This window comes from Purpureocillium takamizusanense, chromosome 2, assembly GCF_022605165.1.
Source record: "Purpureocillium takamizusanense chromosome 2, complete sequence".
Lineage (NCBI taxonomy): Eukaryota > Fungi > Ascomycota > Sordariomycetes > Hypocreales > Ophiocordycipitaceae > Purpureocillium > Purpureocillium takamizusanense.
In genome coordinates this window covers 2886012-2906265 of record NC_063069.1, presented here as the reverse complement: position 1 = coordinate 2906265, position 20254 = coordinate 2886012, and the positions used below count along the sequence as shown (strand labels likewise).

Genomic DNA, 20254 nt, shown 5'->3' with positions numbered 1-20254 from the left:
TTGCACTCTGCCTGATGTTTTTGATTGCCATCTACTCTCATGGTTCTGGGTGCTGTGTCTCGAATAGTAACACCTGTCGGCTGACGTGTAGCGGGGTAGAAGTCTGTGCGAAGTACCTGTACCTACTCTCATCACGCAAACGTATTAGTACCCATTTTAGTAGATAGTGGGTACCTAGTAGTACTAGGTACTCTGTGATGACCCAGACGGCGCCAAAGGGCAAAATGGAGCACTCTCCTCTTATGGAGCCGTACGACATCCGAAGGCAAGGGAGCCGTGCTGTCCTCCCAGAAAAAAAAAAGATCGCGAAGAACTGATCGATGACAAGCACGTCCGCCTTAGGTCTTAGACTTCCAGGACGCAACATTGATTCAACACCCAGGTCGCCTTTCCATCCCCCGACCCCGAGGGAAGCTGTCAGGATGTCGCCGGCAACACCAAGCCCGAGTAGGTCACAGGCACTCGACGACATGATCATGGGGGTAAGTACTTGTAAAAAGATAAACCCCCCCGCAGTCATGGCCGAGCATATGCGCTGACGGGCCACACTCCTTTGTTCAAGACAAATAGCAGCAGCATCGTCTCCAAAAGAAGCGTCGAGCGCCTGTACTACCCTGATGAGACGCACTTCTTCCGCTACTTCGTGAAGAAGTTCCAGAGGAGAGCGCCTCTCATTAACCGCGGCTACTGGTTGAGACTGCGTGCCATCGATGTTGTGGTCCGCCAATTCCTCACACGCCCGTCTGAGCGCAAGAAGCTCGTCATCAATCTCGGCTGTGGAAGGTGCGTGCAAGCCTCGAGTCGCAACAGCTCATCCTTTTTTGCTTGTCGTTTTTTTTCCCCGGGGAAAGAGATATTCGTGATTTGTACCGGTACCGGCTCTCTAACGTGGCATACTCGTTCAGTGATGTATTGCCTTGGCAGTGTCATGCCCGTCATGGCTCAGCATGCGATCGGGTGCTCTTCATCGACATCGACTATCCGGATCTCATGTACAAGAAGCGCGCTGTTGTACTGGAGACGCCTGAATTGAAAGAGCTGCTCGGCCAAGAATACATCATCGGCGAGTCCGATATTCTTTTACGCAGCGAACGGTACTGCCAGATAGGATGCGACCTTCGACAGCTCCAGAAACTTCGTACGACGCTAGAATCATTTCTGTCTCTCGATGACTGTGAGGTCTTGTTCGTGGCTGAAGTGTCCATTACCTACATGGACACCACGTCGGCCGACTTGCTTCTCCAGTGGGCAAGCATCGTTGGGAAAGGTGAGCCCATCCCAGATGATGCCTGAGAGAGCGCAAATGCGGTGAAACGTCACACTGACGGGTGTAGCCGAATTCTGCCTTCTGGAACAGATTCTCCCACATGGTCCGGATCATCCATTTGCTAAGACAATGCTGATCCACTTTGACAAGCTCAAAACCCCACCGAGATCGGTTCGACAGTATCCGACCCTCGACAGCCAGCGGAATCGCTTTCTTGACCGAGGTTGGGCGGATGTTGCCATATGGGATCTTTGGCAAGTTTGGTCCGACGATTACTTCGTGAATGGCGAAGAGAGGTCTGCACTTGACCAGGTGGAGCCATTTGATGAATGGGAGGAGTTCATTTTGTTCTCGCGACACTATTTCATTGTTCACGCAGTCGCCCCTGGGGTCGTCGTGGTGGATCGTGGTGGAAGTCTTGCTACTGGGGGCGCTGCACCATCGCGGACACCAAACTTCGAGCGTCTCGACGTGGCCGTGACAACACACAGCAACTCGGCTCCCAGACGTCGCTATGGGGAGGCCTTTTTGGTCTCGGACAGCCGTGGCCGAAAGTCTTTGCTTCACATGGGCGGCTTGGGAAGTAGCGGCCGGTCCGATAGCTGGGACATTTACTCGCTCAGTGGGCATAGCGAACCGCCGCGTTTGCCACTCAGGGGACCCCCTTCCAGGATGTGCTTCACTATGACGGACTTGGGCGACTTCGGGATTCTGCTGGCTGGTGGCAGAACGTCCCCAGGAAACGCGCTGTCGGATTGCTGGCTGTACCAGAAAGGCGCGAAACCCTCCTGGCAGATGACCTGGCGACTCCCTGCCCCCTTGTATAGGCACTCGGCAATCAGATTGAAGGGAACGTCTCTCGCATTAGTCTTGGGTGGCAAGACTGGCGCGTCGACGCTCTCCAGCGAGTGCTACGTCTTCTGTCTCGAAAGAGGCTGGCTTCGGTGCCATGTTCAAGGTGCAGATCGCTGTGCGGCGTTTGGGGCCGTGGTCTATGGTGATGCTTCTGTTGAAACGAAGGAGGGAGTGTTTAGCGGTGTGGTTGCTGGAGGCATTCGCGAAGATGGCTGCATCTGCACGAAAGAGTACTCGTGGCGTCTCAGCGTCCTGGAGGAACGGGTACGTCCTTGCGCCCTGACACGCAACTTCTCAAATCGAGCCTTTGCTTGATTCGCTGACAGAAGCTCAGCCGACCATTGAATTCAAGGTTCTGTCTGATTCTCAACAGCTTGGAGGAGCATTGGCTCTGTTTGGCGCAAAATGCGTCGACCTGGGTCCAGACTGGCTGCTCTGTGGCGGTTTGGGACACGAGGCGTCATTCCTGGGTCGGGATCTCGTCCTCATTAGTAGAGACATTGACGGGAAACGCATTGCAAAGGTTCATGGAGCCAAAAACGAGTCTATGGCGTGGCCGTTCATGATTGGGTGTGGCGCCGTGACAACTTCCACCCGGGTCCTTCTCGTCGGTGGGGGGGCAACGTGCTTCTCAATGGGAACATTTTGGGACGCTGGTGTTTACAGTATCGACATACTAGGGGCTCTGAGCGGCGAGAAACCTAGGACACGTGGGAATCCCGCGGTCCAGCATACCGAGACCCGAAGGATCGTGAGCACTGCGGGGGCCACGAGCCCGGCCGACGCGCATGGGGAAGAGCTGACCATTACCCAAGTACCGCGAATAAGGCTGGGAACTGGAGCTATCACATTTGACGACATACTTTCTGATGCGAAACCGGTCATTCTTGAGGGTCTAACCGTGGGGACATGTGTGGAAAAATGGACGCCGCGGTACATGGTGGAGCAAGTCGGCGACGATACCGAGGTGAGTAGTTGTTTCTGAGCGCCAGGGGAAGCGAGGCTGATCGAGAGGGCAGGTCGTTGTGCACGAATGCCACAGAGACTTGCAGAAGATGGACTTCAACTCAAAGAACTTTGACTATGTCCGTGACTCCTTTGGGAAGATAGTGAGCAAGATGCAGGCAGGGGCTCGGATGTATCTGCGGTCGCTGTCACGCGACAAGCCATCAGCGGCGCCAGCGATCCTTGAGAACGACTTTCCGCGCCTGGCAATAGACTTTTGTTTGCCACCAGAGTTGGCTCACATCGGCAAGAATCTCTTCAGCTCAGTCCTTCGTATGTCGGGCATGGTCACCATGTGGCTCCACTACGACGTAGGCACCACCCAGGGGGATGCGGTGCTAGAAACGGTGATGAACCGGAAACGCTGATGGAAGTGCAGGTCATGGCGAACGTATACACGCAGGTAGTGGGGGAAAGGCGCATGGTTCTCTTCCCACCAAGCGATGTGACGCGCCTCTCGTTTCCGCCAGGGGCATCCAGCTCAAGCGTCGACATCTTCGCCGCCCTCGACGCAGAGTCGCCAGCGACGGAGGTATTTGACCTGGCAGGAACGCATCCATGCGAAGCGCGCCTTGGGCCTGGAGACATCCTGTTCATACCGCCGCTGTGGCTCCACACGGCGACGCCCCTATCCAACATGAGCGTAGCGGTCAACACGTTCTTCCGAGACCTCGAGAGTGGATACGCCGCCGGCAGGGACGTGTACGGGAACCGGGATCTGGCGGCGTACGAGAAAGCAAGACTGGACGTGGCGCGGGTGGCCAGGAGCTTCCAGCAGCTGCCGCTCGAAACGCGGCGCTTCTACATGGCGCGCGTTGCCGAGGAACTGCGACAGGCCGCTGAGGGTGTCTGAGGCGGCGGGATGGCGACGATTGTCAGCCTGCCTGCCATGTGAGAGTACCTAGCATCTATAAGGACAGGCGAGTGCCGGAGCGATGGATGAGGTTGAGAGGTTGACGGGTTTGGCAACCAACCGAGTTACTTTTGTACTTTGCACCAAGCACCTCATTACGACCTACCTAGTAACGTCACTACCTAGGTACTAAACTCCCAAGTTGGCACAACAGGTGCAAACGTTTACTGTAGTAGAGGTATGAAATTAGTACTTGAGTACCTTGGTACATTAAGGCAAACGCGGGGATCTGGGGCATGCCGAGCACGAAGTACCTGCTCGCGAAGAAATGCGCATCAGGTACTTCGTACTTACTTCATCGGTGGACCACTTATGAAGTACCTTATCTGTGGAGGCCCCTCCACAGTAGAAGGTTCCTGCTGCGTGCAGGTACCTAAAGTACTAGGGTAATGAGGTACCTCATCAATCGACATGCCATGACGTTCTCATACGGCTTCACTTGAACCTTGCATGTTGCGGGCCCCAAATACTGGTGAAGTCCCAACGTCGCAAGGAACGCGCGCAACTACAAATCTCGCCGACGTATCCTGTCGTGGATGCAGATCAGCATCCGGCCAGGGCTTCGAAAACGACGAAGGAACAAGTGCAATGACGCTGCGGCTTCGACAGGGGAAGTCTCCGCCGTCACCACTGCGCGTCTGAAGCCCCCCCTTCTCGTCCGCCCGAGGCTGCCGCGGCCTCAATCCACCGCCTGCTGCTCGTTGATGTTGCTGCGAGGTGACCAGCAGAAGCCTCCATCTTCACCGTCGTCCTGATTGAGCTCGTGACCAAGTTCAGGTGAACGGTGGGTGCTGCCAGCCATGGCGTCGTCGGCTTCTCCATCCCGCCTGCTGCTGCGGCGGCTGCTATTTCCAGGTGCGGCCGTCGTCGTCGCCGGAGGTGCCCTCTTCTACTCTTATCGACCTCGCAACATCCCGGGCTCCTCCTCCGCTGCCGTCCCGCCGCCCACGTACGGCCCGGATGGATCCTTCACCATGCCCAGGTTCCCCCGTGTGAAGTCGCGCCTCGAGCAGCTCGCCGACCTTGGCAAGAGTGCCGACCCGGATGCCGGCGCCGAGTATGATATGCTCGTCATCGGCGGCGGGGCTACTGGAGCCGGCGTCGCCCTCGATGCGGCCACGCGCGGCCTGCGCGTTGCCGTTGTTGAGCGCGACGACTTCAGCAGCGGCACGAGCAGCAAGAGCACCAAGCTCGTCCACGGCGGCGTCCGCTACTTGGAGAAGGCCGTCTGGAACCTCGACTATAACCAGTACCAGCTGGTGCGCGAGGCCCTCAAGGAGCGCAAGTACTTTCTACAGACGGCACCGCATTTAAGTATGTGGCTGCCTATTATGCTTCCTCTTGACCGCTGGTGGAAGGCGCCCTACTACTGGGCAGGTACCAAGTTCTACGACATTCTTGCTGGCAGCGAGGGCATCGAGAGCTCCTATTTTCTGACTCGGAGCAAGGCTCTCGAGGCCTTCCCAATGCTCAAGCAGACCAACCTCGTCGGAGCTCTGGTATACTACGATGGCGCGCATAACGATTCCCGTATGAACGTTTCGATAGCCATGACGGCTGCGCTCTACGGCGCCACGGTCGCCAATCATGCCGAAGTCACCGGGCTACTCAAGGACGACACAGGCCGCCTGTGTGGCGCCAAGGTCAAGGATCTTATCGCCGTGAAAGACGGGAACGCTGCTGCCGACATCGTGGTCCGGGCAAAATGCATCGTCAACTGCACTGGCCCATTTACCGACTCGATTCGGAAGATGGACGACCAGACGTGCAAGGAGATTGTTGCTCCCTCCAGCGGCGTTCATGTCATTTTGCCCGGATACTATAGCCCTGGCAAGATGGGACTCATTGACCCGTCGACATCGGACGGGCGGGTGATATTCTTCCTCCCCTGGCAGGGCAACACCATTGCTGGCACGACGGATTCGCCATCGCCGATTTCCTCCAACCCCCTGCCAGACGAGGAGTCTATTCAGTGGATTCTTCGCGAGGTGAGCCAATATCTGTCGCCAGAGATCAACGTTCGTCGCGGAGACGTTTTGGCTGCTTGGTCGGGCATTCGGCCTCTGGTCAAAGATCCGAAGGCCAGAAACACCGAGTCCCTGGTTCGAAACCACCTTGTGCACATATCCTCGTCGGGCTTGTTAACGTGCGCTGGTGGCAAGTGGACTACGTATCGCCAGATGGCCGAGGACTGCGTTGATGCAGCCATCTCCGAGTTCCGCCTCACGACGGGCCCCGTGGGCGACGCACCCCGCGTCAGTGGCACAGAAGTAGTCGATGATGGGGCCATACTGGATGGCTCATGCCAAACACACAAAGTCCGTCTGATCGGTGCCCACGGCTTCAGCAAGACACTCTTCATTCCCGTGATACAGCATTTCGGCGTGGAGACAGAGGTCGCCAAGCACCTAACGGAAAGCTACGGTGACCGAGCCTGGTCCGTGGCTGCTCTCTGTAGCCTAACGAACCGACGGTTCCCCGCCCGCGGCGAACGCATCTCGCAGCTATATCCGTTTGTGGATGGGGAGATCCGTTATGCTGTACGACACGAGTACGCCCAGACTGCCGTCGACGTGCTTGCGCGACGGACCAGGCTGGCGTTTCTGAACGCTCAGGCAGCCTTGGAAGCCCTGCCGCGGGTCATTGACATTATGGCGGAGGAACTTGACTGGAACGGCCGCCGCCAAGATCTGGAATGGAAAGAGAGTAGGTCTATCTCCATCAGGCACGAATGGGTTTGCAACTGACGCTCGAGTGACCGTAGCCGTCCAGTTTCTCCAGTCCATGGGCTTGCCGCAGCCGATGTTGTCGGCCTCACGCAAGCAGGTTGAACAGGGCAAGCTGGACTTTGCCAGCTCTCTCGAGTGGAACATGTACTCGCGACACGATAAGCCGACAGAGTAGTGGGGCATCGCTCACACCTCTTTTCGTGCCCGGGGACTGATGAACGGCTGGACGCCTCGGCCTCGGATTAAGTATCAAGGTGAATGAATTGGAGGCGATGGGCTTTTGGTTAGTATTTGGCGCCCTTGTTTAAATCCATTCCGGGTGCCTGGCGCTTCTATGTAATTAATATCGGGCGGGTAGGCGTTTCGCGGTGTTGCTGCTGCTGCTGCTGTCTGCTTTTTAGGATTCTTGGTTGTATAGTTAGGAAAGTGCTTGACAAATGAGGTTCTGACGATATTAGTTACTTGTTGGCGGCTTCACCGCCACAGAATCAATAAGCTCATCGCTAGCCGTATTTGGGAGGAGGTGCCAACTTGGAAGGCTACTTTACTGCCACCACCACCTCGGCTGTCACCCACCGATATTGTGGGCTTGTACGGGCTACCCATGATGCACAGCCTCTGGCGAACATTTTCAAGTTGGTGCAATAGTACTAGCCTCCGTCGATGACCAGTCGAGGCGCGGTACATATGAATGAGCCAGGACCAAAGTAAAGTCTTGACAATAATGCGATGGTTGAGAGCGCTCGCCGCTCCAAAGTTTTGGGCTGAGCGCGTCATCCATCAGCAGGCGACGACGGCGACGGCGTTGCTGCACAGCCCTCCGCCAGAGCATCGCCGCGTTGATCACTGTCCGACGGATACTACCTACTCAGGTGACCATCTGCGACGGCAAATACCTGCTGCGTAAAAGCCGCTGCGCCAGAGGCTGTGAGGCCCATTGAGCTGGACTTTGGCTTGTTGTATGTATGCGGGCGGTGCGCGATGTCTCCCCACGCCGCGCGGCAAAGACGACAACCAAGGAGAGACGTTATCGTGGACGAGAGCCCGCCCCTGGACAGGACATGGGATTGGCCCCGGCAAAATCCCAAGCGCGCAAAATCCTCGATTCAGCTTCATCTAACCTTCATCTAACCCCAAGGCCTCGTACACAAAGGCAACAACTCGTCATCGAGTTGCACACAAAACATGTTCCTTACTTTTTTTGTCCCCATCATTGTTTTCTAGTTCCTTTCTGGATTTAATGATGCCCTGTCCAGCGTGCGGCACCTTCTCATACCGGAAGCTGAGCCATGGACGACGGTCTACCTACCCCTTTCTGCCTGAGAGCAAACACCAACCAACCCCCACACTTTTTGTGAAAAGGACCTCCAGATTGCAAATATCTGCCGGCCAGCTCCTCGGCAGCAGAACGGGGGCGCCCCCTCCCCCCACCCTGGAGAGACTCTTTGGGACGGTTCGACCGACCGCGGGGAAACCATGCCGTCTCTGTCTTGGCACCGAGTCGTTCGCCGTCGCTTATAGCATGTACAGTACAGTACCGTCTACCGCAACACGCGTCATGCCGAGGATCCTTTCCCTCCGATACGGATTCCCTCCGCCGGACTCGTGTACTACGGCTTGTGTCAAATGAACGGCGTCGCAAATGCGGCAATTGAAACGAGAAGAAATGTGCGCACACAGCCAACGCTCGGCTCTTCCACCGGTGCCAGCCAGGTCACGCGCCAGGCCTGGGGGCCAAGGGTTCGAGCGCTCACCCAGTGAGGCTCTTGAACAGACATGGAAGGCTGGCGGAGAAGATCCGAGGTGGGCTTTCGGCGACACTGTAGATGTATAGCATGGCGCAGTGTATCCGGGCCGCCGGCGAAAAGGGGGGGCAATGGCCCAGCAGAGAAGGTGGATGAGTCTAATACCGTCGAATGTGCCCCATCGAGACCGCAGCGTAAACATTGCCCCAGCTGAACGGCCAAGAAGATCTGCGCAGAGAGGCAGGAAGAGAAATGTCATCGTCGTGCCCCCTCCCCCTATCTTGCGCGTCCAGTCGACGACGTATATGTAGCTTCAGCGTCGCAGAGTGTACGGACGTTGGCATTCTCACTACAAACTCTTGTCCCTCAGAAAAGAGTCCGTCTCTCAGTTATCCGACACGACCCCCTCACCATGCTCATCGGAAAGCTGTCCCTCATCGCGGGCCTGGCGACGTCAGCCGCCGCCGGCGCCGTGCCCAATGTCAAGGCAGACTTTAGCTGTGGCGTCCACACCCCGACCCGTGGCCAGATTGAGGCTCACCGGAAGCTGGACTCTCTCGAAAAGGCTGCCCGTCTCAACGGCGTCGCTGAGCGTGCCAACATTAACGTTGATTTGTACTTTCACGTGGTGTCTGCGTCTCAAAGCGGTGCCAACTTTCTCGATGTAGGCCCTGAACAAAAACCCCCGTGGCCCCCAGCATGAGTGACAATGGGAGCGTCTTTAGCTAAAAGCCCCGTGTGCAGGATAACGTAGTCAAGAAGCAAGTCCAAGTCCTCAACGAGGATTACGCCCCGGGCGGAATCTCCTTCATCCTTCGCGATACCACCCGGACCGTGGACAGGGACTGGGCCACCAACCGCAACGAGCTGGCCATGAAGCAAAAGCTCCACCGCGGCGGCCCCAGAGACCTCAACCTGTACTTCCTGGACCGTCTCGAGGACGACGGCTACGGAATCTGCACGTTCCCAGAGCGCTTGTCCGAGCCCAATGGAACGACCCTCGATGGCTGCCTCGTCAAAGCTTCGACTGCGCCTGGTGGCGCCGCTTCCCGGTTTAACTTGGGCAAGACGGCAGTCCACGAGGTCGGTCATTGGTTTGGCCTGTTGCATACATTCGAATCACACAGCAACGGCACCAAGGCCTCGGGCTGCAAGGGACCTGGCGACTACGTGTCTGACACCCCGGCCTCAGATAGCCCCTCTAGGGGATGCCCAACGGGTCGAGATTCCTGCCCCGCCCCAGGTCTTGACCCTATTCACAACTACATGGACTACTCGGACGAGTAAGTGGCCGAAAGCTGTACCATGCGAGCGAGGCGAGACTGGTCGCTGACAATGATATATAGTGCGTGTTACACAGAATTCTCCCAGGGCCAAATTGCTCGAATGCACAGCTACTGGCTCAATTATCGCAAATGAGGAATGTGCTTGGCTGCGTACCCGCATTCTATTGTACCTTATGAGCTCTTAAATACCCTCTAGAGCTTAAGCCATGGTTGCGCGACCACTGCTACAACCCTTTTGTACCTTATAAGTGAGATTCTACCCCGTACGTTGTTGTGTTCAGGATTTCAAATGAGGACCGTGGGGTCTGGAAGCAGGCTTGAATATTGAGGCGCTGAAGTTGACAAGAGAAAATTTGTCTTCAGATTCTTGAAAAAGATTCCAAAGAGGCCGCAACTGATAGCCCACGCACTTATTTCATACATATCCGTTATTGTGATGACTTGGGGCGCCCTTTAGTATCACGAGCAACCCCGAGTGTTCTCCCTTGCCTATCCTCTCCCCATTGCAAGCATCTGAATGGCGTTCTCAGCAGCCTAAGACATGCAGCTAGGCGCTTTACGTCTGTTGGTCATCGCATGTGTTTCGGTACCGCCTATAGTCGTGATGACACTGCCTTGTTCGAGACGTTGAGGTTCGCTGGGCCCTGGGTTCATGCCCCGCGACAGCAACCTTTGCCGCCGGCCCAAGTTCCAAAGCCCATACAATGCTGGCGCGTTGACTGAAATGGTGACAACCAGCAGTTCAGTGCCGAACCAGACAGCGCGACTGGCGTTGCTGTGATTGTGCGCCGCGTTGATGGGTAGTCGGACGACCGTGACGACGACGATAAGGATACCGATGGCAAAAAGACCGTATAGCTGGGCCTTGTGGCGCCATGAGGTCCTCAACATGGCGAGGATTGGTATGGGAAGTGCGAGAAGCATTACATCAGTCACAATGTTCAGGATGCCGAGCGTGAGCAGCTGTAGCTGTGCTTCGATGCAGTCACCTGGCAAGACGAATCCGAATGGTCAGCTGCGGCATACTCCGCGGAAGGAAACCGCGTGTGAGAAGGGGAATAAGAAAAGGCGACTCACCCGGCTCGGGCAATACCTGCCAGTTCAGCTCGATCGGGTTACATTCCGTGAGCGTGGTGGCTTGAACGGCGATGTATGTAGACGCCAATGCTAATACATAGGCTCGACAGACAGGATCATGAAACGGCAGGTCCTGGATAAGTCGACGAAGGAGGTCGAAGAGAACCAGTTTCTGCGTCCAGAGGCTGTAAAGTACGCGTTCAAGGTCAGCATCACGTCGATCTCGTGTTCAGTCGATATGCCAGGCCAGGATGGCGGAGGGGCAGGTCAGGCGAGAGAGGCCATGAGAAAGCACCAACTATGTGTTGTAGATAAGTCTGTTGGCGAGATTGAGTTGGCTCCCGATGGTGCGCTGGTCAATTTCCTCCGACGTAAATGCGTGTTGCTTGCGAAACCGGGTAGACATTCTGGCGGTGCCCCATACCAGGACAACGTGAACCAGGGCAAGACGGACAAGAACGCAGAGAACTGCCATCATGGTGAGGTAGTCGCCCAACTGGTAGCTTTGTCTAGCCTTCCTTCTCCACACAAGACGCGCAGCCATGATGAGGATGGAAATGCAACTGAAGACCCAATGGAGAACGAGAGCCGCCTCATGCCTCATTGTCCGCATGGCGTGCAGACGCGTGTCCTAGATGATGGACTGGCAAGAGAGGTTGAGCTTGTAGCTGCTAAGGTGGATAATCAGAAGCAGTGAAACGGAGGCTTGGCTACTGAGGAAGCGTGCCAGCTGGCAGGCAGGGACTGGTGAAGTCTGTAAGTGTGTCGACCTGGCACCAAGACGGCTGAAGCTCCGCCATATTGAGGATCCCGGGAACACTGTGCCGCTCGGTAACGACGGCGACGCATCGTCCCCCCATACTTTTGCTAGGGCGGAGCCCGATATACGATGGCCGACGGCCAAGTCAGCCAGTTGGTGGATATATCAGGATTGCTGCCGCCGTGGAATGCGATGTGTCGTGGGGGAGGTGGGATGTAGGTAGGGGTGGAAGCAAGGCATAGTTAGAAAGGAAAACAAGTTCGGACTCGCTACCCTAAACAGACGAGGTGATGGCGATGCGATGGGAGTCGTCGTCTCTCAGAAGTAAGTCGCCGCCCTGCATGTCTCCTTCCACTTCCACTTCTGCATTCACATGGCAGTTGCACTTTCCCTTGAGCAGCCACACGCAAAAGCTCCCTGGGCTGGCTCTTGGTGCCCGGCTTTCATTCGTTCTATTGATCATCCTGTCCCTCGGTCTCGTGTCGAATAACGTCCCGTCCTTCCCGTGACAACACGCGCCGGCGGTTCGCCGTCTGCCGTCTTACACCACTGCTGCCCCGCCCACGTGAATCAAACAAGCAAGCGATGGTACGACAGCCAGGCCCCCCCCCCCCCCCAAAAAAAACACCACGCGTCTTCGTTCATCGATCCTCATACATCCCTTGGGTCCAACAATCGTATGACAAAGAGCTCGTGAAAACAGTCTCCCTGCACTCTTGCCCTGGGTAGCAAATGACGACCTGACTGGCCCTGGCCTTGAGTCATTGAAGAAGCCGCGGGCTTGGTACCTACACCGCTCCCAGCTTGGCTCACGCCATATTATGCGCCTCTCGATACGAACTGTCGCCGTCGCCGTCCGGTTGGCACAAGGCACAATCTTAACCTTATTGTTCGCGCCGTCCGTGTCAACTGCATCGACAGCCCCGGTCGTCGCCCGCAACGACGACGTCCAAGTCCACGGAGACAAGGACAGCAAGACCGCTGCGCCGCCATGCGCCTCGGGCTCGCATCGGCGCACCTCCTTTTACGTCGGGGGCGGCTACGTTGATGATGGCGCCGGGGGACATGTCTTCCGCGACCAGATGTACGTCGAGAGGCTGCAGCCCGCCGGCGGCGTCACTCAGGACACGCCACTTGTTCTGATCCACGGCCAGGCCCAGACGGGCACGGTATGCGACCCTCAGCTCTGGCGATGGATCGGATCTCGCGATTTTGCCGCCCGCTTACCCTTCCTTCTCTTTCCTGCTACCCTCCGAGTCACTGGCGAGAGTCCCAGGTGCTGACGCTGCGCCTCTGCCCAAAGAACTTTTTAGACAAGCCCGACGGCGGCTGCGGCTGGGCCACGCGCTTCCTCGAGCAGGGGTTTGATGTATACATCGTCGACCAGACGTTCCGCGGCCGCTCCGCGTGGCAGCCCGGCCAGGGCGCCTCCAGCCCGTCTACGTACTCGGCCGAAACCATCGAGCAGCGCTTCACCGCCGTCCGTCGCTACATGCTCTGGCCCCAGGCCAGCCGTCACACGCAGTGGCCAGGCAACGGCTCCATGGGCGACCCCGTTTTTGACGCCTTCTACTCATCTAATGTCCAGTTCATCTCCGACGCCGTCTATCAGCAGACCACCGTCCAGGCCGCGGGGGCTGCCCTGCTCGACCGCATCGGTAGGCCTTGCGTCCTACTCGGACACAGCCAGGGCGGCCTCATGCCCCTTGTCATCGCCGACGCGCGCCCCGGCCTCACGAAAGGCCTGGTTCTTCTCGAACCCACTGGCCCGCCTTTCCGCGAGGCCATCTTCAGCACCAAACCCGCCCGCAAATGGGGTCTGACGGACATCCCGCTGACCTACTCACCCGCCGTCGACGACCCAGCTGTAGACTTGAAGCAACAGGAGTTCCCTAGCACCGGTATTGACCGCATTGATTGCGTCTTGCAGGCCCAAAGCTCGCCTCCGCCCCGCCAGCTCATCAACCTCGCCTCGAAGCCTATCCTCCTCCTCACCTCAGGGGCTTCCTATCATGCGCCATACGACTACTGCACCGCCAAATACCTTGAGCAGGCTGGCTGCCCCAGAACGCAGCACATTGAGCTTGGGGACATTGGCATTCATGGCAACGGCCACATGTTTTTCATGGAGCGCAACAGTGATGAGATCCAACAAATCGTTGAGAGTTGGGTCAAGAATTTGTAACGGCTGGCGAATACGCCTCGTGGCTACAAACATGTACAGAGATGTATATAAATCCCAGCTGCGCCCCTTTCGCCCTCCAGGGCCATGCCCGCTCTATGTATGGGTTTGGTATCGCATATGCAGCTGTGTTCATGACGGCAATATAGGCGGGACATGTCCCGCATCCCGCCGACGCCAAAAGCAAAAAAAAGAGACTCCCAAACTCCCCGCTTTCGGTAAATGCGCCCATCATGTCTATTCTTATTTCCATCAGTCGTGACCCGCGTATCCCTCGACAGGCGGGCCCTATCGTTCGCATATTCCCATTACGTCCTGAGCTTCATGTTTGGCTCACTTCGAGTGTTGGTCTGAGGGGCCTGAGCGACCGCTCAACAGCCACAGGAGGAGGTTGCCCATTCGAGTTCCTGGATGGCTGACTTGCAGAGGCAAACACACGCAACTGCCCTTGTTGGAACATTGTCGTCCTTCCATTAAGAGTTTAGACTCCCATGCTGCGTCCCATCCGTACTCGTCGACGTCAGCGCCGCAGCGCGGCAACTCAGGTACAGGACCGCCGGTGGAGGCGACCGCATCCTCTGACTCGGGACACACATCGAGGAATCTTGATTTGTCAATCAAAGTCGAAACCTGTCGCGGCCCGGCCGCCAGCAGCTGGCCTTCCTTGAATCGCGGTCGACGGGGCCCCCCGCCTTGTGAATGAATTGAGCCATTTCTTTTCGGCCAACGAGGCCTGTGACCACACGACTTCGTTCGTGCCATCTTGTGGGCGGCTAGCGCGCGATGCACGAGGCGCGACGCATTACACCCCGTGGCCGTGCCTTTGCCCAGGCTGCTTCTCCGTGCGCCTGATCTGACACATGCCTCAGCATGCATGACCATGGGAGGCAACGACATTGGTCGGCCTGGATGTGGCGCTTTCCACTCGGAGAAATGGCCCTGATGAGGTTCGAGTTCATCGAAGGCCTGAAGGGGAACAGCAGGGCCCGGCACGGCCGTTGACCTTCATAAGCCGTGGGCGTGATGGCTCGTCTCGGCGACGGGTAAATCGCATTCCGCATTAGAGGAGCTCGAAGAGGTCGGTGTTGACCTCCGGCTGGATCCCTTTCGGCTGAACCCCAACTTGGCCCCCACCTTCTTCCAGCCCTTGTTGTGGGCAGCGACGGCGCGCTGGAAGCCCCCAGGGGACGTATTGAAAGTGTACTCGGATGTCGGTGGGGTTGTGGGCGGCGTCATGGGCTCCATCGTCCCGGGCGAGTTGCTGTCGCTGTCATCGGTCAAGGCTTCGACATCAGCAGCGCGGGGCGAGGCTGACGACGACGACATAGGCTGACCGACGCCGCGTCCCCCGCTGTGTTGCGAGCGCCGGCGAGGGGACCGGTTGTGCTCTTCCGTGGGGCTCATGAGCTGCATGGGCGCGACAGACTGCAGAAAGGGGACGAGAAGGGAGTCGTTCATTAGTTCATAGACGATCCGCCCTGCCTCGTCAAGCTCGGACGGATGAGGAGGCGTTTGTCCATATGGAAGGCTTAAGAGACGGTCTCGAACACGAGAGGGAATGTTGACCTCGCGAGGAGCGCAGGGAACAATGTAGACCTGCATTAACTTCTCCCAGAAACCGCAAACTCGCTCATTGCTTTCGCATGTGGGAGGAATCTCGGCGGCGAGCTGCTCGTAGAAAGCAGCATACCGCTGGGAATCGAGCGTGAATTCGAGAGTTTCCATGCAGTGGTTCTGAGAGAGATATGCCATGAAGGCGCTGAGAGTCCACGGCGGAGGTGCCGTGTCGAGAAGAATCTCGGTTAACGTGGGTGGCCAGGAGGCCATGGCGTAGGGGGGGAGATAATCCGATGAAGCGAAGAGGCCGCTCGAGGGTCGAGAGTACGGCTCATCAGACGTATCGAAATCGTCAAAGGCAGAGGACAGCTGCGGTGACTGTTGCTGCGGGCTGGGGGTGAGGTAGACTGGTGATTGGCGCCGTATCCTCGGTTTGACCATGTCTACGACTGCCTTCAGTCCGCCCGCTTATCAGGTCGCGAAAACCGACCGCCCAAGGCTAGTTGGCCAAGGCAACAGGATTTCGACGTGGTTGTGGTCGTCGTTTGTAGAAGCCTTGAATAGAACGGGGAAGGTCTTTTGGTCGTGTGGGCGTGCTTTGGCTAGGCAGCGAGAAAGTGAAAGGCGTGAATCGTTCTCTAGTATCCACTCGTGATTGAAAGGATGCCCTTGACTGTCGTCGTCATTCAGTACGGAGACGTAAGAGTCTCAGCGATGTTGTGTCCGCAGCGGTCGGAAGTCGCGGTCGAAATGCCCAACAGGGGCGCAAGGGAGACTGGAATGCAGGTGGATTCCTTGAGGGTTTCGTGGCTGGAGGCTGTCAAAAGGCCATAGGAGACTTGGGAAGGGGCGGGCGCTTTTTGAGTGTCGGGCGTTCAGGAGGAGAGGAGTCGTCTCCACTGCCGAACCTTGTGATGCGAAGTGTTGCTTCGAGAAACGGAAGCGTTGAAATCTTGCGTTGACGGGGACTCAGCACGACGGAGGAGGAATGTCTTTGACGAAGCCAGGCAGCCACAATGTGGGCAAGTCTACGGCGAAGAGTGGGTGTTGAATTGTCTGCAAGAGTTTGGTGTCTGGGATCGGCTATGGATAGAGTCGCGTCGCGGAGGAGCCGAGCTGTCGAGGAAGAAGAGCGATAGAAGGCGTGATCGATGAGACAGGATGGCGGGGACCGGAGACGGCAGCCCCGCGAAGTCGTGATTTTTACGTTGTCGCGTGCGTGACTTCGTGGCAGGCTCGACAATTCTGCAGCATGTCGGACAGGAGACAATAGGGCGATGCGGCCGTCGAGATATTAAGTTTGCGTGGATGGGGCCGGACGATGACGAGAGAAGGGGAGGAAGAGGTGATGAGCAGGTGCAAGACAAGAAGTATGGTTTGGATAGGTACGTACTGCGTACTGTACCAAGACCAAGACCGAGACTGCGTGACTGAGGTACCACCCGGCCGACGGGACATGGTAGGTACTCGGTAGGGCGGTTTACAGCAGTGGCGCAGCGAGTACCGCCCTGTATTGCAGGTACCTGCAGGGCATTGAGGGCAGCCCGACGAGGACGACGACGGAGACGGCGGAGGCCGGCAGTGGGGGACGCCACCTGCCCGGGCAGCGAGCGAGAGGGAGAGGAAAAAAAAAAGAAGGTACCTTGTGGGCCCATACACGGGGCGGCCGCAGGGCTTGTACTTGCCCGGCCCAACTGCGAGTCGCGACCTTCGTCATGCACGCCACTCAGCGCCGAGAGGGGACGACGATGGAAGGGAGGGGAGGGGGGCCTTGTCTCGCAGGCCCGCAGGAGGGCCACCTCAGATGGGGTCATCCCTGCAAGCCAGGCCGGGTCGTGGTGGAGCAGTTGACAAGGACCAGGGAGGGAGGGGAGGGGACGATGTTCTGTTTCCGCCCCGTACCACATCCATCGTCCACCACAATCGCTTGGTGGTGGTGGCACCCACAGGTCCGTCGCTGTGTGGCCGTGCAGTGCCACAGCCCATGACGTGTGAGTGGAAGGAGGTGGGCACGCATTGCGCCAAAGCGGCAGACGTGCGCAGTGCAGCATACGCCGCCAGCGGGTTGCACTGCACTGCAACTGCACTCCGCCGTGCCGCACTTACAGTGCTGGCGGTCGGTAGTACTACTATGTGCCAGCTTGTGGAGGCTTGCGATGAGGGATGGGATGGATGGGAAGGGATGGGATGGAATGGGACGGCAGCAGCGAGCGCAAAGCAGAGGGCATCGACTTAGATGGCACAAGGGGCGAGGAGGAGGAGCAAGCACGGTAAGGTTTGGGCCGGTGGGCGGCGTCTCAAGGGTCCAGGGCGACACGGGATGAGGTCCGCCGTCGCACGGGCATCTCTCCAAGGCGCTTCTGAACCAAGCGTGTACAGAATGTACGTTAGTACTAACCTAGTAGGGTAACATGGATACCTAGGTAGGTGGTAAATACAAACGTACGGCGCGGCGATACGACTATTGTGCGTGAGGGTGCGGTACTAGGATCAGAGGGAGCATCGTCAAAAGGCCACCCTGCTCGCGGCGCGGAGTGATCATCAGCCAGCCGGCCCCAGCACACGAGGCCGAGAGGACGGCATGGAAGACGGCTGGATGGATGGATGACTTACTTGGCTGGCTTGGCTCTCCCACGGCTCTGGAGTAATGAGGCCGTTATTACGGAATGCGTGCATGTATACGAAGTAATAAAGTACCTGGTGGCTCGCACGCACCTTAGTATACGTACCTCTCGGGTCCGAGAGGTAGGAGCACTCTGCTGGAGACATGGCAGCGCGCTGCTGGGACTGTGCCGTCTGCTGCCTGACCTCTGCCAAATCGGCGGTCACCCATTCATCACTGTGATCACTGGCACCTTGATGTGCAGCTTAGCCCTAGCCCACCTGAGACGGTAGGTGCTAGTAGGCCTTGGTTTACCTGGCCTGGTGATGAGCGGATGGCTCATGGAACCTTTTGGCCAAAGCATCAGGATGGCTCCCGCTCGTCGGCGATAGCGAAGGGTGGGGAGGCGGGCATCAGCTGGCTTCAGGCCCCACCCAATGCCCGTTTAGCGCTGCCATCAGTTGGCAGGGCTTTGTCTTGGGCCCGAGGGCGCGGTGGAGCCACGGGGTGCTCGATGCGGCCATGGCGCAGGCGCTAGAAGGGTGCTAGAAGACGCCTCCCAATAGCCAATAGGGAACGAGGCGCGCGGCCTCGGGCCCAACGGACTGTCGCTGGACTGGACTGGACTGGGAAGGGGATCTTGGCTTGCTTGGGGAGGATGGCGCCTTCCATCCACCGTTTGGCAATGTGACCGGCGTGGTTGTCGTCAGGCAAATCCTCCGTGGAGAGGAGGTACTGGGCATGGCGGCGTGCTAGGTTAGTAATTTATTAGTACTCAGCTGGATGGCTGGCCATTGCATCGCGGATGATGATGATGATGAGTGAGCAGCCAGGCAAGACTGCCTTTGTTTTTGGTGGCGTCGCGAGGCGCGGCCGCAGCTGCTGCCATGTTACGTCAGGCCGTTGCCACTGTGTGCCGGGCCATCTGCACCCGGAAGGCGTTCCAAGAGGTCGGTCGAGCAGCAACGGCCACGGAGAAGGATGAAGACGTGAGGTCTTGTCCCTGCCCTGGGTCGCCCGCCGTGCTTCTTGCACGCGACATCGCACAAGAAGCCGGCGATTGAGGGGCCCATGTGAGGCCCAGGTGAGAGAGCCTCAGTCAGCCAACCTGCCGTTGAGGAACGCGCTCGCCGCCAGTCAAATCCAGCCAGGCCAGCTGCGTGTGCCTGTCCATAGCCCGAACATACCCCCCCGGCCCGGGCTAGATGCAGGTGGGCGCGCCGCCGTTGGCTTGGGTGGCTGGTTGGCTGTCATTCCGCCTGGCTGGCGAGCTGGCTGGGTGCTCATCGAGGTCAATTCCATCGTTGGTGGCCGCCTCGGCGGTTGGTTGGTGGTGGTGGTGGTGGTGGTGGTGGTGGTGCAAGCATCGGGCGCTGTCTGCAGGCGCCCATGGCCCGCCCAGCGCTTTGGGTTGCTGCAAGCCCTTGCATTCCCAAGTGCCAACTCGTAACCCTGCGATGCTGCTTCCACGGAACACACTGCGGTCCGTCCGGGAGTGCTCGCGCGCCGCGTTGACTCTTGGGAAGCTGGCTGGTTGGCAGGGGTGCCTACCTGTAGCTGGTAGGAGAGGCTCTCTGTTCGTTGGCTGGCACGGCCCATGTGGCACTTGCGCCGCTGGTGGTGTGTGTGCGCGTGCGCGTGAGTGTTGGCCGGACGGCAGTTGGCATCTCGCATCCATGGATCCGGCATCAAGACGGCACGGAAACGGCATCATGCACGGGCTGTTCCAGTATCAAGTACGAAGTACACAAGGTACGGTACTAGACGCCCTTCTTTACTTCGAAATGTACCTACTAGGTACCTACCTCAAGTGCTGACAAAAGTAGGTACTTTTCTTGAAGTATTCCTGTTTGCGGCCACCGCGCCGAGATACATTCCCCCAAGTACCCGTGTCACGCATTGCAGATTCCCCCTCCCCCCTCCAAGGCCAACCCAGGCGCGAGAAGCAGGCAGGTACAGGTAGGTACCTAACCTTAGCAGGTGCGGTGCGAAGTTCAAAGTACTCGTGCCCGCGATGGCGGTCGTGATGCTGTCCGTGTCCTTCACCTGTCTCGTCCTTCTCGCGGGCACAGCGCCCTGACTGAGCGTACCCCCCACACCTCGGCACCAGAATGGCATCACCGTGGGCACCTAACCTGTCTCGCTCGACCACCAGCCCCGACCGATGATGAAATGGCATCGCGCCAGTGAGCAAGAGCACGACTGTTTGCAACCGCCCCGACCGCCCTCCGACACCCGCCTCCTCCCGCGTCCGCCGCGGACTTCGTAGGGCGCGC

General features: G+C 58.0%; 6 protein-coding genes across 9 annotated transcripts; 4 read left to right on the top strand and 2 right to left on the bottom strand.

Annotated features, from left to right (window-relative positions):
• Window positions 1-247: 247 nt before the first annotated feature.
• Window positions 248-4185, top strand: PPM2 (tRNA methyltransferase ppm2). Of its 3 annotated transcripts, none has more exons than XM_047983738.1 (7): window positions 248-482; window positions 563-783; window positions 906-1267; window positions 1335-2386; window positions 2457-3089; window positions 3142-3438; window positions 3507-4185. In XM_047983738.1, exons 1-7 carry the CDS (start codon window positions 321-323, stop codon window positions 3978-3980), a joined length of 3201 nt encoding a protein of 1066 aa, XP_047839710.1. In that variant the 5' UTR covers window positions 248-320; the 3' UTR covers window positions 3981-4185. The 3 variants fall into 3 exon arrangements, with proteins under 3 accessions (XP_047839710.1, XP_047839712.1, XP_047839711.1); XM_047983739.1 differs by having other exon boundaries at window positions 274-482; window positions 571-783; XM_047983740.1 differs by having other exon boundaries at window positions 3142-4185.
• A 306-nt stretch (window positions 4186-4491) lies between these two features.
• Window positions 4492-7277, top strand: GUT2_1 (Glycerol-3-phosphate dehydrogenase). The gene is made up of 2 exons (XM_047983737.1): window positions 4492-6746; window positions 6805-7277. The coding sequence occupies exons 1-2, from the start codon at window positions 4841-4843 to the stop codon at window positions 6942-6944; spliced, it is 2046 nt and encodes a 681-aa protein (XP_047839709.1). The 5' UTR covers window positions 4492-4840; the 3' UTR covers window positions 6945-7277.
• Window positions 7278-8926: 1649 nt separating this feature from the next.
• On the top strand, window positions 8927-9933 carry JDV02_002686 (uncharacterized protein; the record flags this gene model as incomplete). Its single annotated transcript, XM_047983736.1, has 3 exons — window positions 8927-9178; window positions 9259-9797; window positions 9861-9933. 3 exons carry the CDS (start codon window positions 8927-8929, stop codon window positions 9931-9933), a joined length of 864 nt encoding a protein of 287 aa, XP_047839708.1.
• Window positions 9934-10334: 401 nt separating this feature from the next.
• Window positions 10335-10724, bottom strand: JDV02_002685 (uncharacterized protein; the record flags this gene model as incomplete). Its single annotated transcript, XM_047983735.1, has 1 exon — window positions 10335-10724. One exon carries the CDS (start codon window positions 10722-10724, stop codon window positions 10335-10337), a length of 390 nt encoding a protein of 129 aa, XP_047839707.1.
• Window positions 10725-12262: 1538 nt separating this feature from the next.
• JDV02_002684 (uncharacterized protein) lies at window positions 12263-13961 on the top strand. 2 transcript variants are annotated; one of them, XM_047983733.1, is made up of 2 exons: window positions 12263-12806; window positions 12941-13961. In XM_047983733.1, exons 1-2 carry the CDS (start codon window positions 12459-12461, stop codon window positions 13820-13822), a joined length of 1230 nt encoding a protein of 409 aa, XP_047839705.1. In that variant the 5' UTR covers window positions 12263-12458; the 3' UTR covers window positions 13823-13961. The 2 variants fall into 2 exon arrangements, with proteins under 2 accessions (XP_047839705.1, XP_047839706.1); XM_047983734.1 differs by having other exon boundaries at window positions 12268-13961.
• Window positions 13962-14824: 863 nt separating this feature from the next.
• JDV02_002683 (uncharacterized protein) lies at window positions 14825-15817 on the bottom strand (the record flags this gene model as incomplete). Its single annotated transcript, XM_047983732.1, has 1 exon — window positions 14825-15817. The coding sequence occupies one exon, from the start codon at window positions 15815-15817 to the stop codon at window positions 14825-14827; it is 993 nt and encodes a 330-aa protein (XP_047839704.1).
• Between the last annotated feature and the right edge of the window lie 4437 nt (window positions 15818-20254).

Excerpts from the sequence above, each read along its gene's own strand:
- GUT2_1 (XM_047983737.1), top strand. The coding sequence starts at position 4,841 with ATGGCGTCGTCGGCTTCTCCATCCCGCCTGCTGCTGCGGCGGCTGCTA. Across the intron at positions 6,747-6,804 it reads AGATCTGGAATGGAAAGAGA|CCGTCCAGTTTCTCCAGTCC; the intron begins GTAGGTCTATCT and ends GAGTGACCGTAG.
- PPM2 (XM_047983738.1), top strand. The coding sequence starts at position 321 with ATGACAAGCACGTCCGCCTTAGGTCTTAGACTTCCAGGACGCAACATT. Across the intron at positions 1,268-1,334 it reads GGCAAGCATCGTTGGGAAAG|CCGAATTCTGCCTTCTGGAA; the intron begins GTGAGCCCATCC and ends TGACGGGTGTAG. Across the intron at positions 3,439-3,506 it reads CCATGTGGCTCCACTACGAC|GTCATGGCGAACGTATACAC; the intron begins GTAGGCACCACC and ends ATGGAAGTGCAG.
- JDV02_002684 (XM_047983733.1), top strand. The coding sequence starts at position 12,459 with ATGCGCCTCTCGATACGAACTGTCGCCGTCGCCGTCCGGTTGGCACAA. Across the intron at positions 12,807-12,940 it reads GCCAGGCCCAGACGGGCACG|AACTTTTTAGACAAGCCCGA; the intron begins GTATGCGACCCT and ends CTCTGCCCAAAG.